The 17,428-nt window shown below is 35.1% G+C and overlaps 3 protein-coding genes and 2 long non-coding RNA genes across 6 annotated transcripts; 2 read left to right on the top strand and 3 right to left on the bottom strand.

The window, feature by feature from the left end:
• Positions 892-2,163, bottom strand: LOC104710569. Its single transcript, XR_755032.1, has 4 exons — positions 1,952-2,163; positions 1,792-1,865; positions 1,499-1,609; positions 892-1,414 (listed from the first exon to the last, which is right to left on the bottom strand). It is a non-coding gene; the product is annotated as an uncharacterized LOC104710569 (long non-coding RNA).
• On the bottom strand, positions 2,790-4,525 carry LOC104715042 (putative F-box/FBD/LRR-repeat protein At1g16940). The gene is made up of 3 exons (XM_019229869.1): positions 3,653-4,525; positions 3,111-3,251; positions 2,790-2,879 (listed from the first exon to the last, which is right to left on the bottom strand). The coding sequence occupies exons 1-3, from the start codon at positions 4,523-4,525 to the stop codon at positions 2,790-2,792; spliced, it is 1,104 nt and encodes a 367-aa protein (XP_019085414.1).
• On the bottom strand, positions 7,867-8,645 carry LOC109126624. The gene is made up of 3 exons (XR_002033484.1): positions 8,556-8,645; positions 8,059-8,216; positions 7,867-7,894 (listed from the first exon to the last, which is right to left on the bottom strand). It is a non-coding gene; the product is annotated as an uncharacterized LOC109126624 (long non-coding RNA).
• Positions 11,730-13,964, top strand: LOC109126359. The gene has a single exon (XM_019229870.1). It carries the CDS (start codon positions 11,730-11,732, stop codon positions 13,962-13,964), a length of 2,235 nt encoding a protein of 744 aa, XP_019085415.1.
• Positions 15,995-17,374, top strand: LOC104710570 (zinc finger CCCH domain-containing protein 41-like). 2 transcript variants are annotated; one of them, XM_019230164.1, is made up of 3 exons: positions 15,995-16,389; positions 16,777-17,145; positions 17,308-17,374. In XM_019230164.1, exons 1-2 carry the CDS (start codon positions 16,005-16,007, stop codon positions 17,142-17,144), a joined length of 753 nt encoding a protein of 250 aa, XP_019085709.1. In that variant the 5' UTR covers positions 15,995-16,004; the 3' UTR covers position 17,145; positions 17,308-17,374. The 2 variants fall into 2 exon arrangements, with proteins under 2 accessions (XP_019085709.1, XP_019085708.1); XM_019230163.1 differs by having other exon boundaries at positions 17,305-17,335.

Raw genomic sequence — 17,428 nt, forward strand, 5'->3', positions numbered from 1 at the left:
AACAAGACTAAGGCCCTGATTGGTAACGGCTGTTACTTTTGGCTGTAAAGACTTTGACTTTAAAATTTTAGCTGCAGAGAATTTGGCTGTAGATGCTTTGACTGTAGAAACTTTAACTATTAAAATCTGATTGTTTACCAACAACTTTTAAAGCTGTAGCTGTTATTTTTATTATTATTATAAGTATTAATAATAAATATATATTATGTCAGAAATTAATTTATATAACATTTTAATGACAAAATAAATTTTATTAATGATAAATTAAAATTTTTAAAAATATAAATCAATCAAATATGAAATTTTGTTTGAAAACTAATTAAATTTCGGTAACAATACACTTCAACAATAAATTAAAAGATAGTAATAATACAATAGTCAATATAAAATTTCGCTAACAATATTCTGATTTTTCTTTTGTTTTTGGTGATTGATTTTTGATTATACTAGCAAATATCAATAGTGTCTTTTAATTGTTTTGAATGTATTCTTTTTCTATTGAGTAGTTATATGAGCAGTCAAAAATCTATTAACCACTAATCAATGCATTGTTTGAATGTTATTTTCTTATTAATGATGAATTTCATAAACTCTTTTATAGTATTATTAGTGATGATGATGAAAAAATAAAATTTATTATTGAAATGGATCTTAAAAGAAAGAGAAAAAAATATGAGAATAATTAATTTATAAAAATAAAATATGTAAAATATTTATATATATACTTTTGAAGAGTTTTTAAATATAAAAGGGTGAAAAAAAAGAATGCTTTAAAAATTATTTTGTTTTAAAGCATGAATTTGACGCTTTAAAAAAAAGAGGAAAACAAAGAAGAGAAAAAAAAAAGTGACTTTTAAAACTTTAAAAAAATTAAAAGCCAAAAAAGCCTGATTAGTAAAAAAATGGCTGTCATGGATTTAAAAAATTTTAAAGTCTTAAAAGTAGGCTACCAATCAGAGCCTGGATTTTGGGCAATTGATATTGCCTCTTTTTGGCTTTTCTGTTTCTTAAATACTGAAAACAACAAAAGGGAAAATGGAGTGATCACAACTCCTACAATTCAGGAATTACAGGGAAAGAGGTGAAATGGATCCTAATAAGTAGGAAGAGCGATTCCACTTATTTGCATAACCGTAAAGCAGAGCCACTAAGTCTTGCTTAATCCAAATATTTCCTGTTGGGCTTCTTGACTCTCGTGGACTGTCTTCTTGACTGAAGCCCACTATCAACCCCAACGACTTCATCTTTATCATCTACACTCGCACACTCATCAGAGCCTAACCACGAACCAAACAAACCTCCAGAATCTTTTATAGGTTGTCCTCTTCTAAGAAATCAACTATAACTCGTCGATGTAGCATGCTCCACACTTCTTTTCCTGAAATCCTTTCATCTGTAATGTTTCCATCACCATCTAAACCACACACACAAAATATGACGTTTAGGGAGATATATATAACATAACTGGCACTGCAGTTCAGTAGTAAAGTTTACAAACCTATCACACGAACTCTCCATTTCCCACTAACTAATTCTGGTCCAAGAGGAGGTGGAGCTAAGGAATCTTCATTATGTGAAACTTGAGAATCAGTCTTAGACATATCTACACCTATAATTTAAATCAAACATGAGAATATAACATTTTGGTTTCTTTGAGCTCATATTTCTCACATTTTTCACTTTCCATTGAACACAAGTATCAAACGGTAACAGATAAGAAACGAAGTAGCAGCTAAATCGTACAAAAACAAAGCTCAACACTCAATCTAGATGTAGACAAGTGAATGGTACCTTAAATTTCAAATTTCTCTAAAATTTGAGATTCACGAAAACTGAAAAATTGATCCTAAATATCTTCACGAATCCTTCAACCAAAATTCATAATCACTGTTAGAATCGACATATTTCTTCAATAACACAAATTATTTTAAGAAATTCAAACCTTACGAACCTCTTATGGAGTTGCAGAAAAAATTTCAAATCGAAATTGATGAAATCGGTGAAGGATTTGGGATTCGTTGAGACTTGAGACTGATGAGTGATTTTAATCCAGTTAGAAATGCATAAAAACGAAAAAACCCATGATTTTTTTATTTCGGTTTTGATTGCTCTGTGTTTTCTGGGTTGAGAAACGAGAAGAAGCTTTGAAGAAGAAGAAGAAGATTTAATTAATTAAAAAGCTTGATTAATTTGAAGACATCATCGTTTTTATTTTTATTTTGTTGTTTCATGTTGGGCTTGTTTGGGCCTTTTTGTTTTCTGGAAACTAATCCATTCACAAATTGAAAACTTTTAGTAAATAAAATAAATGTTAACGTCGGTTAAGCAAATGATGTTAATATCCGTTCCATTCTAACATTTAACGTCGGTTGAAGAACCGACTCAAAAGAACCGACGTTATTTAATGTGTTTTTTGTAGTGATTTTAGCATCCATAAACATAGTTTTAGAGATTTAATGGATTAAAACTTTAATGGGTAAAGTTGTTTTTAAAAAAATCAGAATATATAGATGTTGTTAAGATTTTATGGCAATAAATGTAACAAATGTTGGTCAATTTAAGAAAGTTTAGTATTTGAGTTTCTCTGCAATGTTATTTATGGAATTGTTTTAGGGATTAATATTGTAAAAAATAAAATAAATAAGTAAAACTTAAAGGACATAAATCAAAAAGTAGTTAAAAATGTTAATATAAATAAAAATATATATATTTATTAGAAAAAAAAAAGGTTTATGAGTATGAGACCAAATCATTAAAACTCTCTCAAAGCCAAAACTACGTACACTTTTTCAAGACAAAAGCAAACAATAACTTGACATAGATCGTCTTGGCAGTGCAAAGTGTTTTCTGGGAATCACATCATCATCTTCCATTATTGTCTATTGACAGATTGAATTTTTTTAGAATTCTCGCAACTTAAGAAGAAGAGAACTCAAAAGTCCCTATATAGCCAAGTATCTTGCTTTTATCTGAAAAATTCATCGCCCATTTATGTTCTATAAAGTCCTAAAACAAGATGAAAAGAAAAAAAAAGGTTAAGGGACAATTCTCAAGAAAGGTCAGAATATGAGTTTTAAATGAGTTAATTTGGTAATTAAAAATATACTAACCATGACTAGATATTTTAGATTGGGACAATTCTCAAGAAAGGTTAGCAGATATTCCCAAGATAGCGTGCCGGCCTTGATGCTCAAGCTAGAGAGATTATGAAACTGGGGTAGTGATTCGGATTCCGAGAACTTATGAAGTACCTACAAACAAAGAATACATGTTACAACTTTTCATATTGGAAAACAATNAAAAAAAAAGTTAAGGATATATATATATACAACTGTATATATATGACACTTTCAGAGTTTGAGTTTTAAATTAGTTAGTTTGGTAACGTTCAAAAAAAAAAAGTTAGTTTGGTAATTAAAAATTGCTAACCATGACCAGATAATTTAGATTGGGACAATTCTCAAGAAAGGTTAGCAGATATTTCCAAGTTATCATGCCGGTCTTGATGCTCAAGCTAGAGAGATTATGAAACTGGGGTAGTGATTCGGACTCCGAGAACTTATGAAGTACCTACAAACAAAGAATACATGTCACAACTTTTCATATTGGAAAGCAATAAAAAAAGTTTACTGGAGATATATAGTTGTTTTACCTTGAGAATGTCAGAAGAGATAGTAATATCTCTAACAAAGGAGAGCAGGGTAAGAAAACTATGTAAGGTCTCACCAAAATTAGTAAAACCATCAAGATCCAACTTAATAATGGAGCCCAAATCTTTTACAATGAATCTTTCAATAGAACGATTGTTTAGCTTTATAAACTTAAGCCTTGGAGCTTGCATTGTAACTGTTTTCTTATCCAAATCCCCACCTTCAGTTTTGGTAAGACAAAAACTCAACAGAGACTGAGATGAGACTCTATCTCCATACATCTTGTCCATTGTTAAGCTTTCGAGAGCTGAGCAGCCTGAGATAAGCACCTCCATAGCTGAACTGTCATCAAACTTGATTTCTTGTAGATCGATGATCTTAAGACAAGGCAAAGAAACTGACTTGGGCGGTTTAGGTAACAACAGGCAGCGGAGTTTCAAGGATACCAATCTCTCACATGATGTATAGATGGTTGGAGGTATCTTAATTGTATCGTCCCTCGTATAACCCTCAAGGTCTAGATGTTGGATTTTATGCTTAAACACAATGTTTATCAACTTTGAGTCTCTAAACCCGAACGAATATCCAACATACCTTAGCTTAACTCTTTGTAAGCACACGGAACTGTTAAAATCCATAAACCTCTTGAAGAAAGAAAATTTAGCAGCATCCTCTAGACCCCCGTTAATCTGCAAATCCCATACAGGCACGTAGCGCCAAATATATCTCCATCTGCGGCATAAAAGACTAGTTTTGATCACATCTTTTGTGGGAAAATTTAGAAGTATCTCACATAGCAAAGAATCTGGTAACCGGCTAATCCTATCTTCTTCTCCGATTCTACTATCACCGACAGGTTTCTTCTCAGACTTCATCTATGAATATTTCTGCAACTTAATATCTAAATCGGAGTCGCACGTCTTTTTGAAGACCCGAGTTTGAAAATAAAATATACATATACAAGGAACCATCTAGGGTTTCTGTCTGAGTTTTCCCAAGAGGGAAAAAAGGTAAACAAAAGAAAAATGGAAACCTACATACATTGTGTTTTCCTCCGAAGAGGAAAGATACTCAAAATTCAAGTATATAATAAACCGGTTATTATTGTATATCGCACACCTTTCCTTGATTCTCATATATTTTTTCCTTCACCTTTTAGAATTTAAATTTGTTAATTTTTTTTTTTTTTTTGTCATCATTAAATATGTTAATTTATGTGATGCATGGTTTGTTGAAGAGTGATCCAATTTCGGGGTTTAGCTTTTAATCCTGATGTCGACTTGGTTTAGAAACTAATTGGAGCTGGTTCTGTAATTAGGGTTGGTTTGACCGGTTCTTGAAGAGAAGAACCGAAGACTTGGGTTTGCAAGAAACATTGGAAGACTCTATCGGGCTCAGTGGGTTTACTATTTCACTTGTGGTATAAAAATAAAAGACTCGCTTCGTTTTCCTTTTTTGAGTCGTTCGTAACAAACACTTGTGACTTCTTCATTCTTCTTGATTTCTTGGTTCTCGCTCAGGTTTGTTGAGCTAAGAGCAAACCCCCTTGTTATAGTGAATTGCTGGTCACAATCCAGCTGACATGTAGGCTAGCTTACTCACATCGCGTAAGCTGAACTCGTAAAATCTCTTTGTCTTTGTGGTTCTTTTCACAACATAGCTAAAAAGGTTAATTAGTAAGACGGCCTGGACGTGGGAATGGCCAATGGAAATTCAAATTCTGTGTGCTATCGTTCATCACATATTGTCCAATAGCCGAGAGCCTAACGTTGGTACTAAAGCTCAAGTTTCAAAAACACTGAGAAATTTTATGGCAGTGGTACTACGATAGTTTAGGAAGAAGATTAAGATTGTTAGAAATGATAACGTGACTGAATCCACTTGTCTCAAGACAGAATTTGAGTCAAAAAGAATCATACATCAATCCTCTTGCATTGGATCTCCACATCCAAATGGACGGGTTGAAAAAAAAACACTGTCACATCAAATACTCAACGATATTTGATGTTCTAGTCCGATATGCTAGTTATGTTTTGGGGAGAAATAATCTTGACAGAAGCTCATTTGAAAAACACCATATGAGATACTTTAAAGGAAGCCTCTGACTTATGAGATTTTACCATTGGAAAAGTTGAAAATTAAGAACCCATGATAAGGTTAAAACTTTTAAATTTGCAAAATTTAAATTATAAATATTGGTAAGAACCCTCATTGTAGATGTTCTTAATGCTTTGTTGTAACTTGTTTTCTTTTTCAAAATTATACCACTTTTCTGTGATAATCAAGCTGCTCTACATACTGCAGCAAACCCTGTTTTACATGAGCGTACTAAGCACATTGAAGCAGATTGTTATTTTGTACGAGACGCACTCAAGGCTGGACTTATTGCGACTTTCAAGATACACACTTCCAACCAGCTTGCTGGTATTTTCACTAAGTCTATTGGCGGTCCACAATTTTCTTATCTTTTGCGCAAGTTGGGCATTCGGGATCTTCATGCGCCAACTTGAGGGGGAGTATTAGGGACCATTGTATAAATATCTATAAATATCTTCACTTATGTTATATTTCCTATTGTAAAGAGTCTTGGTCCTCAAGTCTAGAATATTCTCTAGGGTTCTTTGGGATTGTATATATACTCTTGTAAAGATTAATGAGAAGATCAACTTTGACGCCTACCACATTGTTATTTCCTCCAACATAAACATTTTCAATCTGAAAAAAGTAGGGGCATTCTCAAAAAAGCCCCTTTTTCTATACCTCTTTTTAAAAATACATTTTCATGTTGACCATTTTTAAAACTACCTCTCTTGATATACAAAATGACCAAATTACCCTTTTTTGAGTGACAGCAAGAATGTACAGTCATCAAAATCGAAAAAAATTTCCCGCAAAAAAAAAAAAAAATTCCCGCCAAATTTTTTATCCCGCCAAAATCAAAAAATTTTCCCGTCAAAAATTATTTTTTTTCCCGCCAAAAAAATATTTTTCTGCCAAAATCGAAAATTTTTCTCGCCAAAAATATTGAAATTTATGCCTTATAAAAACATTGTAAACACTTTTAAAAACCTTTTAAAACCGTTTACAATGTGTTTAAAAACCTTTTATAAACCTTGTAAACGCTTTTAAAAAGCTTGTAAATGCTTTTAAAATGCTTTTCAAAATGCTTTTAAAAGCTTTTAAAAGCGTTTACAAGGTGTTTAAAAACCTTTTAAAACACTTTTTAAAACCTTATAAAAACGTTTTTAAAAACATTGTAAGCGTTTACAATGTGTTTAAAAACCTTTTATAAACCTTGTAAACGCTTTTAAAAAGCTTGTAAATGCTTTTAAAATGCTTTTAAAAGCTTTTAAAATGCTTTTAAAAGCTTTTAAAAGCGTTTACAAGGTGTTTAAAAATCTTTTAAAACACTTTTTAAAACCTTATAAAAACCTTGTAAACGTTTTTATAAGGTTTTTAAAAACATTGTAAGCGTTTACAATCACTACAAAAAAAGAGGTTTTTGACGTCGGTTTTAATATAAGTTAACGTCGTTTATAAAGTGACTCTAATAATATGGCGTCAGTTTGATAACCGACGTATTACGTACGCAGCGATGTTAATTATTTTTGCTTCACTTAAAAAACTGACGTTATATTTAACGTCTGAATCTTAACGTCACTTCCTATGTTTTAACGTCAATTAAATAGTAACTTATCCAACCGACGCAAATACCATTTTCTTAGTTTCTTTCCAAAACATATTTTAAAAATAGATAAAACTGTAATTAATAATAAATGTAATGATCATAAAAATAATAATATTTAATATAAAGTCAAATGTTACAACATTGTTTATGATTATAGAAGTAAAAACTGTAGAAGTATTACAACTAATTTGGTAAGACTAAGGATTATAGAAGTAGTAATCTCATACTTCCATAGAAATGCCAACGAACACCAACTCTTCTGTTCCCACCTTCCATAGAAATGCCAAAGACCATCAACTCTTCTGAACAGAGATTGAGAATCAAATTTGAACTGAAACAACAACATTATATCCAACATAATCAGTATTTCGAAAGTAAGAAGAAACAAACCTTCAAGTACTAAAGCAAAATGCAGTAAGATCGAGAAGCAAAACGTATAGGCAAACTTTTAGTTTTAGAGTTGCAATAGAAGTCAACAATGAACAGATTTCTCGACAATAATACCTGAACCAAGTGCATCTTCCATAGTATAAGAGCTGGTAAGTGAACGATAATCCTGCACAAATCATCTCAAATAAGCTAAACCGAAATTTCATTCTTGATCAATGCACTATCCTCCAAGTAAACAGGGTAAACTAAGAAGTGCTCCTAATTATGTTACATAATCATCAGTAACTAAGGGGCCAGAAAAGCCCATGCTCTACATAAATCCATGATTACCTTCACTTGATGCATGTATCCAAGGATAACAACTGATTCTTTCCCTGTGAAGAAGTCAGTTTCATCAAATCCTTGATCCTCATTTCCCCATAAACTTTCTCGGAGCCTCGCTTCCCTCAGTTCCCCATAAACTTAGAGTTGAAGTACGGTAACACAGTCTACAAAAGAAACTTGTTAGAAGAGAGTACCAAGCTTAAAGGCATAGATACCCATTTGCAAAGTTTTGGATTTAGGATAGAATGATTCAGCAAACGAAGCATCTGCAACAACTCACAAAAATTAAACTTTATAAGTAGAAATTCCAATACACACACTCACACACTCTCAAAATCCCAAAAGAAATAACCCCAAAACAGTTTCCAGAAGCTTACATGAGAAGCAAGGGCTGAAAACTATATATTATTTAGTTTTTTTGAAGTGATCCCAACATGTTGTTGGTGTTTATGTTCAATCAAACATGGTTGCTCAATAAGAGGAAAAGAATGGTTAAGGCTAACCTTTTGATGTCTAGCAATCTTTGCATCCTCTACATTGATTTGTTTTTTTGCTAGTCTCCTTATATAACACATGACCAAACCTCAGGACCTACAACACAATTATTCTCATAAGCACTCAAAATTCAAGACCTGCAACAAAAAGTTATTCTCATTACCAGTCTTGAGAATTTTTGGGTTTCGTAAAGCTCTTAGTCGCTAAGCTTGTTAATCATTCCTGATTTTGGATCCATTTGACCACAAAACTGAATCGATACACTAACTTGTGCAAACAGAACAATATAGAACTCTAATCAAAAATTAGCTTCTACTTACAATTTCTGAATCCTACCCAAAATTTTCTACAAATCTATCATATCCTTATCGGTAAAATCCAAGTTAATTCATCAGAAACAGAATCAAATTATCAAATCCATCTCGATCGATTATAGAAGGGTAGTCTCAGAGACAGAGAAATCAAACCTGGGATCGAATTGAGATATAATTCTTCATCTATAGATTTGAACGCCAATAGAGATTATCAATTTGAAGGAATCACAGACGCAAAAGTACGATGAACTTCATAGAATTCTCAGAATTTCAAGCTTTCACAGAATCAGAGATAAAATCGTAAATCTCGATCCACAACTAACAACCCTAATGAAACCACTTAGATAAAAGCGCATGAATTAATTATTTGATGTTAAAATTCAAGTCGGTTACTAAACCGACGCCAAGTCCCTTCCCGATTCAATTTTTAACGTCGGTTTTGAAAGTGACTTAGAATAAGTGACGTCTTCTACCGTATTTGTTGTAGTGAATGTGTTTAAAAACCTTTTAAAAATCTTTTTAAAAACCATTTGAAAACCTTTTAAAAACCTTTTAAAAGCCTTGTAAACGTTTTTACAATGTGTTTAAAAAACCTTTTAAAACTCTTTAAAAAATCTTGTAAAAGCCTTTACAAGGTGTTTATAAGGCTTTTATAAGGTAGAAACCTTATAAACCTTTTAAAAACCTTGTAAATTTTTTTTGGCGGAAAAAATTTTGGCGGGAAATTTTTTTTGTCGAAAATTTCTTTCAAACTTTTTTTGACAAAAAAGTTTTTGGCTGGAAATTTTTTTGGCGAGAAAATTTTGTTTTTCTTTTTATTGATTAAAATATTTTTCATCTAAGGGTAAAATGGTCATTAAAATTAAAGGAGTACAAAAATAAAAATGGCCAAAAAGGGGGTATTTTTGAAAAGGAGTATACCAAAAAGGAGAATTCATCTCTAGTGTCCCTATACCAGAAATTCATCTCTGCATTACCCCCACTTAATCTCACTACCCCTTTTTTTAACGAAAGGACGAAACTACCCCTCTAACAATTTTTAAAGAATAGTTGTACCATATATCTCCTAGTTGCACCTTGCATAGTTGTACCATATATCCCCTAGTTGTACCAGTTGCACCATAGTTGTACCAGTTGCACCTTCCATAGTTGTACCATATATCCCCTAGTTGTACCAGTTGCACCCTAGTTGTACCAGTTGTACCGCAACTAGTGGGATTCGAACCCTAGGCGCGCGCGCATGTGCATGGAGCTCACAACCACTAAGCTACTGTGTTTTTCGTTGAACAATTACTTATTTAATTATATTTAACCTAAAACAATCTTCATTAAGGGTAATATTGTCCTTTTACCATTGAGAGAGTTTTGAGAATTTGTTTTGATAGAAAGGGTATTATGAAATTTTAGCTCACCAAAAAGGGTATTTTTAACAAATTCTCAAAAAAATATCCAATTTTCAATCTTTTTCGAGAAAAGTTGTGAATTTATAAACACGATTAAGTTCTTCGAGACAACTTACAAACAAAAAAAATGGAAATGGAAAGAACCGAATAAAACATGTATATAGACGGGGGTCGTTAATACAAAACCGAGTTTGTCATCATTATGTAGACAAGGACTCTAAATATGAAAATCCACCAAATTGAACATCACACACATTTGTGTGGTACAGGTTCTTAACTAAAAGTTGAATATATACACACTATCTTGTCGTCGCTTGTGGTCGTCTAACTGATGAAAAGTAAAAGCATATATAGAATCAATCTAAATAATCCAAGTACACATGTGCATGAAGGATGATGTAACTTTATACTATTTTTTTCAAAGTGTACATCTTCTTAACAATTATTAATTGTTAGTTGTGGTGATTGTTTTCGTTATTAGGTTTGGCCTAGAAAAGTTTCAAACTCTTTAACTTTTTTTTTTTCATTAATGTCGCCATGTCTGAAATATTGCAAGGGTCTGGTAAAATACGTGAAGCAAGTTAGAAACATCCAAACTCTATAAGGTTTATAAACTTCAAAATACGTTAAAAATTGGAAGCTATAAACTAGTATTAATTTTTTACTTTTTACTTGGTTCAACCTTACTTACATTAATCACATCAAACCGGGATTTAAAAGTACTCGAGAGATAAATTGCTCGAAGCTTCATAGGTCTCAGTTACAATAAAGTGGATAAAAAATGAATAAACAAAAACTAGTAAATTTAAAAATAAATCTCAAGATTCTGTATTTATGCAATTGAACAGTTTCTCATTGTTTATGTGGTATAGACTAACGTAATATTTATGATGTATACATTTAAAAATGACTATATATTAGCCTTGTCAACCACAAATCGTTTAGGGATATAATAACTTTTTCACGTAAACCATTGTTTTATGTTTCAATCGACCACCAATCCACCATCTATATTCGTCCAAACGACTCACAACATGTCGCATAGGATACAAATTAATACGTAAGCATAGACTTTTTTTCTGTTCTTTTTTTTCGTAAGCATTGATGTAGCAACATCTTCATGACTTCTTATTCAAGGATCAAAGATTTATTGGTGCTTTAGTATTTTCATTTTATGTTTTCCTTTTCTAAGTAAACTTCTATTTTAGCTAGCCTTACGTGTCTAGGGTTGGTGTCTCAAGGTCGGTTGTGATCTTGCCTATATAAGCTTTTCATCGTCTCTTTTAATAAGCAGTTTTTGATAATTAATAAACGAGATTTTTCTCTCAACCCTTGTCTTGATTCGATTAGTTTCATCAAAACAGGAAGTCGGTCTCAAGAGATTTGCACAAATCTCTTGATTGAGCGAAGCAAGTCTCAAGAGAATAACTTAATTCCCTTGATTGAGCTACAACCAGTTCTTACCATGCCGCGACCTAAGAAAGAAGTCCAGCCAAGTGAGGGAGAGCTTAATCGCCAAGCCATCGCAGAACTTCGAGCTCAAGTTCAGAGCTTAGCAATGGTGGTTCAAGCGATGAGTTTGCGTAAAGCGGCTCCAGAGAAAGACAAAATTTTTGACGACGATGACAAAACAGAGTTTGACGAGAATCCTTTTGGTGAAGAAAAGGTGAAGCTTCTTCGTCAAAACGGAGAAGATGATAATGACGGGAGGTGGGAATCAAGCTTTAAGCTAGAGATTCCAGAGTTTCATGGAAGTTCTTCACCCAAAGACCTTTTGGATTGGTTTGTCACAGTGGAAGAAATTCTGGAGTTTAAACGTGTACCTTTAGAACGTTGTGTGCCTTTGATTGCGATCCGTTTTCGACAACGAGCTGCAGCGTGGTGGGCACAATTGAAAACAACTCGGTCACGTCAGGGAAAAGAAAAAATCACATCATGGAGCAAGCTTCGTAAACATATGCAAAAAAAATTTTTGCCATTCAATTATGAGCAACTCTTGTTCCACAAACTGCAGAATTTACGTCAAGGGAATCGTACGGTTGAAGACTATGCTACTGAATTTTTTTTATTAATGAATCGTGTGGAAGTTAGAGATTCAGAACAGCAGTTGATCGCTCGTTTCATTGGAGGACTTCGTCAACAGATTCAACACACACTCAATCTGTTTCACCCTCTTTCTCTTGGCGAAGCTCATCAACAAGCAATCACCATTGAAACACAGACCAAAGACAATTTTTTGGGTTGGAGCTCTTCCCGTCTGAATCGCCAACCAAACCTTGCTACTCCTTTTGCACCAGAAGTCACCGTTCCTGTTCAAGCCAAAGAGACAGCTATTGTTCCTGTTGACACGAACCGACCAGTACGTACGGGAACTCTCCGTTGTTTTGCTTGTGGAGAACCGGGGCATCGTCAATCAGCCTGTCCGACATGTAACCGTCGTGGTTTATTACTTGATGACACTGGCAATGATGTTGAGGTAATTTATGATGATTATCCTGACACAACAGAGGATTTGCCAGCCGATGATGGTACATTGTTGATGATGAGACGTATATGTTTACCTCCACGAGCTGAAGATGAGCATCCTCAACGTCATAACCTCTTTCACTCTCGGTGTACGATTGAGGGCAAAGTTAAAAAGTTTATTATTGATTCGGGAAGTTGTGAGAATGTTGTGGAAGAAGCTGTTATCAAAAAGCTTAATCTCATTTCAGAGCCTCATCCATTACCTTACAAGCTTGCATGGTTAGACCAAGGAACAGATGTTGTTGTCACACGGCGGGCGTTGGTGTCTTTTTCTATTGGTAATGCTTATAAAGATCAACTCCATTGTGATGTCGTACCTATGGATGCTTGCCATCTTCTGTTGGGTCGCCCTTGGATTTATGACACCAAAGTTCAGCATGATGGATTTTTAAACACCTACAGTTTTCGCTTCAACAACCGTCACTTTACACTGCAACCTTCTCTTCCGCTAACACACAAGGTTCCGTCTAGCCCTGTCTTAGTTTTGAGGCATGCTCCTTTTGAAGCTGCATTGCGTGAAGAGGGAATCATAGTTGTTCTGCTTTCCACCTCTGTTTCAACTGCCGTTACACCTAACATTCCTGTCGGATTTCAAGCCCTGCTCCATGAATTCAATGATGTCTTTCCTGATGACTTGCCACCAGGCCTTCCTCCTCTTCGTGACATTGAACATCGTATTGATCTAGTACCTGATGCGGCTCTTCCTAATCGCAGTCATTATCGAATGAGTCCAAGTGAACACGAAGAGCTACGAAAACAAGTCGACGACTTGGTTTCTAAGGGTTTTTTGCGTGAAAGCTTGAGTCCTTGTGCAGTGCCTGCTCTCCTTATTCCAAAAAAAGATGGTTCCTGGAGGATGTGTGTTGATAGCCGCGCCATTAATAAAATAACGGTACGCTATCGTTTTCCTATTCCTCGACTTGATGACTTACTTGATCAAATCGGTGCAGCATCTGTGTTCTCCAAGCTAGATTTAAAAAGTGGATATCATCAAATTCGCATACGTCCGGGTGATGAATGGAGAACGGCGTTTAAGACACGAGAAGGGCTTTTCGAATGGCTTGTCATGCCCTTTGGTTTGTCAAATGCTCCTAGTACCTTCATGCGTGTCATGAATCAAGCTCTCGGCCATTCATTGGGAAATTTGTGGTGGTTTACTTTGATGATATATTGATCTTTAGCTTGTCTTTCGATGATCACATCCGTCATTTGCGTGAAGTTCTCTTGGTTCTTCGCCGTGATAAACTCTTTGCTACGATGAAAAAGTGTGAGTTTGGTTCACGTCTAGTCACGTCTTGGGCTATATAGTGTCTGATGATGGATTAGTTGTGGATCCTAGCAAAGTATCTGCGATACAATCTTGGCCTGAACCTAAGACATTGTCGGAAACACGTAGCTTTCATGGCTTGGCTTCGTTTTATCGGCGTTTCTTCCCACACTTTAGTAGTGTGATGGCCCCAATTACAAGTTGTATTCGAGATGGCACCTTCGCGTGGACTCCGGAAGCTTCCGTGGCGTTTTCTTTAATCAAAGATAAGCTCAGCTCGGCTCCCATTCTCGCACTGCCTGATTTCACTATGGTCTTTGAGCTTCATTGTGATGCTTCCAAAACAAGAATTGGCGCTGTCTTAAGCCAATGTACTCGCCCCATTGCTTTCTTTAGCGAGAAGTTGGCTGGTGCGCGTTTACGTTAGCTTTTGGAATGATTCCTGGAGTTCCAAATGGTGGCTTGGATGGTTTCCATCACTTACAAGGTTCCCTAAGACCTCCCTTAAATGCTCCACTCAACATGGGTATTCCTCGACAGCGATGCAGAGACTTTGAGGATCGTATTGTTGTTGCCTCAGAGGGGACATGTGTCCAATGGAGCATGGGATGAATCGTATTGTTGTTGACGATGTTCAGGTATGTTTTCTTGATTAATTTTTCCTATAGTGGGATTAGATTTATCTAGAAAAACACAATAAAACCTAGGGGGATTTACTAGATATCTGATAACTATTTGCATGATCCTCCAGGACCTCCACTGAGCTGGAATATCAGCACATCTATGTTTCTTGCATATGTTGCTACTAGTATGACCACTTTAGTCCCTTCAATAATAATTCTCAGTGATGTTGAGATTAAGTTCTTTAATGTGTTCAGCATTAGCTTTACATGGCATGATAGTAGTATGAACACTTTACTCCCTTCAACAGTAGTTCTCAGTGATGTTGAATTAAGTTCTTTAATGTATTCAGCATTAGCTTTACCTGACATGACTCTCAGAAACAGCCAAACTCCATTCTGAGTTTTGGATGCATGTTAATGATATATTGATATCATGGTTGTTATAGCAAATACTTTGTATCGCATGATAACTTTCTTATAACTGCCATTTTATTATACTTCTCTAAGTGATTAATTTTTCTTCATTTTCTAATTGTGCAGAGTCTATCACAGTTTCACCTTCCTGTTTCAGTCCCTAGTGCACCTCATCTGGCAGCTTCTTCGAAACCGGTGACTGCACAATTTGGGGGTGCTAATTTCATGAATGCTAAAGGAGCTCATGGGAGGATTAACGAGGTTGGAATGCCTGTTGATGCTTTGGGTTATGGGGATGCATATCCTAGTGCTGGTGGAACTGATTTTTATGATCCTGATCAACCTTTGTGGAATAACAGTACTGGTGAAACGTCAGGTGCAATATCTACTCTAAATTCTCATGGGATTGATGAGAATGTAGCTCCACTGGATGACAATAACCACGATGGCGCTGAAAATGGATGTGGTATTCGAGACTCTAGAAGCACAAGTCAATCAGTTTGGGGAAGGATGCGTGGTTCTAATAGTCAAGCAACTTCGAAAGAGAAAACTGATACAGTATTACATTCGTCAGCTGGTCTTGAAGGTCAATTAAAGGAGGTCTCAGTCAATATATCCCGACATGGTAAACAAAATTATGTCGGTGAAAGTGTCACAAAAGTTGTTGATTCATCAAATACTTCAAATGATGCAATGAACAATACAAGGAAATCAACTCAAAAGGCAATGCGGACTCTATTTGTGAATAATGTTCCCCACGAGAGCAACAGAAGGGACCTCATTCTTGCCCATTTTCAGAAGTTTGGGAAAGTTATTGATATTCACATCCCATTAAATAGTGAGCGAGCATTTATGAAGATAGTGTACCTGATAATGGCCTGAATCTGCTCTCAAGGCTCCTGATGCTGTGATGGGTAACCGCTTTATTAAACTTTGGTGGGCAAATAGAGATAGTATACCTGATAATGGCCTATCCACTTGCAATGGTGCTTTTATGAAGGTTCGTGGTATGACTGCTTCTGGAGGGCAGAACCAACTTCCAATTGCTGCAGCTTTGAAAAGCAACCATGTAAATTCCATGGCAAAGGGTCCTCTTTTCCACACTGGTGGAGCTCCATCCTCCTCTGAGCAGTCTAAGGCTGTGGTGGCTACTAGTGGTCCCAAGGTTACGCTGCTTCAGCAGAAGAAAGCAGACACTCTTGAGCAGTTGAAGGAGACACTTCGGAAAAAACAGGAAATGTTGGAGCAGAAGCGTAACGGGTACCGCAAAAAAATTGGCGACGCTCGAAAAACAAGTACGACCAAGTAACGAAATCTCTTTCCATTTTTTTATTCAATCCCGGTTATACCTTTTCAAAGGAGAATTACAATTTTGCAATCACTAGAATTCTAGAAAGTTAAGCAGAAGTAGAAGATAGGGTTCTGTAAATTTGAATCTCAGAATTGTCTTTTAGAAATTGAAGTAGTGTACAATGCTAGATAAGTGCAAACCTGATTTCTGATTATATCATAGCATTGAGTTTGGTTCACTAAGATATGAGTAGACATATGTGCGTCGTGATATATTTATTTTGGCTTAGGATGTCTTCAGCTAATGACCTTGTATTATTAAATATCACATAGATGCAGATGAAATTATTTACTTTATCAACATTAATATCATCTTTCTCTAATATTCTCAGGGTACGGTTGTCAAGGGCGAGGACACATGTTGCAGCTTGTCTGGGTAACACGTCAAAGCAGCAGAGAGAGCAATAATAACAGCAACAACAACAGTAATAGTCTCTCTGTTTCTTGTTACCACCTTATCAGCAAAAGCAAGTGCGCTTCTAATGACCCAAAACCAGGAGATGAAGTCAAGACCTCCTCTACAGAAAAACTAGAGAATACAAATGTTTCTGAAGACAACGACAGTACCTTGGATAAACAAGAGACCAAAGAAAGCGACAACGATAACAATAAAAGTAACCACGAGTCCATCGAAGGAGCTTCTGAGGCGATTGTAGCTACAGGAACTGATGAAGATCAGTCTGAACAAATCCGTGAGTGAGGTAATCTTTTTGTCTCAGAAACATATCTTTGATCTTGGGATCTGGTATTAGTGATCTTTTTCTCCGTTTTAGGCTATTTAGCCAATTCGTGAGACGTTGATATTTGTTGGTAGCAAAAGATATATCTAAGTAATTTTATTTTTTCCTTTTTTTCGATAGTAGAATGTGAAAAAGAAAAGAGAGAAAAGAGAAGACAGAAAAAAAAGTGTATTGTTACATTTGGCCTTCCAAGAACATTTGGTTGGGCCTTTGTATCAGCAGATCTTCGTGTTTTTTCCCCAGT

The sequence above is a fragment of the Camelina sativa genome, chromosome 9 (genome assembly GCF_000633955.1).
Source record: "Camelina sativa cultivar DH55 chromosome 9, Cs, whole genome shotgun sequence".
Taxonomy (NCBI): domain Eukaryota; kingdom Viridiplantae; phylum Streptophyta; class Magnoliopsida; order Brassicales; family Brassicaceae; genus Camelina; species Camelina sativa.

Bases quoted from the DNA above. Each gene is read 5' to 3' on its own strand.
- LOC104715042 (XM_019229869.1), bottom strand. From the start codon at position 4,525: ATGAAGTCTGAGAAGAAACCTGTCGGTGATAGTAGAATCGGAGAAGAA. The intron at 3,252-3,652 runs GTAAAACAACTA...CTTTGTTTGTAG, and splicing joins TCTCTTCTGACATTCTCAAG to GTACTTCATAAGTTCTCGGA. The intron at 2,880-3,110 runs GTTAGTATATTT...ATCTGTCAATAG, and splicing joins ATCTAAAATATCTAGTCATG to ACAATAATGGAAGATGATGA.
- LOC109126359 (XM_019229870.1), top strand. From the start codon at position 11,730: ATGCCGCGACCTAAGAAAGAAGTCCAGCCAAGTGAGGGAGAGCTTAAT.
- LOC104710570 (XM_019230164.1), top strand. From the start codon at position 16,005: ATGGGTAACCGCTTTATTAAACTTTGGTGGGCAAATAGAGATAGTATA. The intron at 16,390-16,776 runs GTACGACCAAGT...TAATATTCTCAG, and splicing joins TGGCGACGCTCGAAAAACAA to GGTACGGTTGTCAAGGGCGA.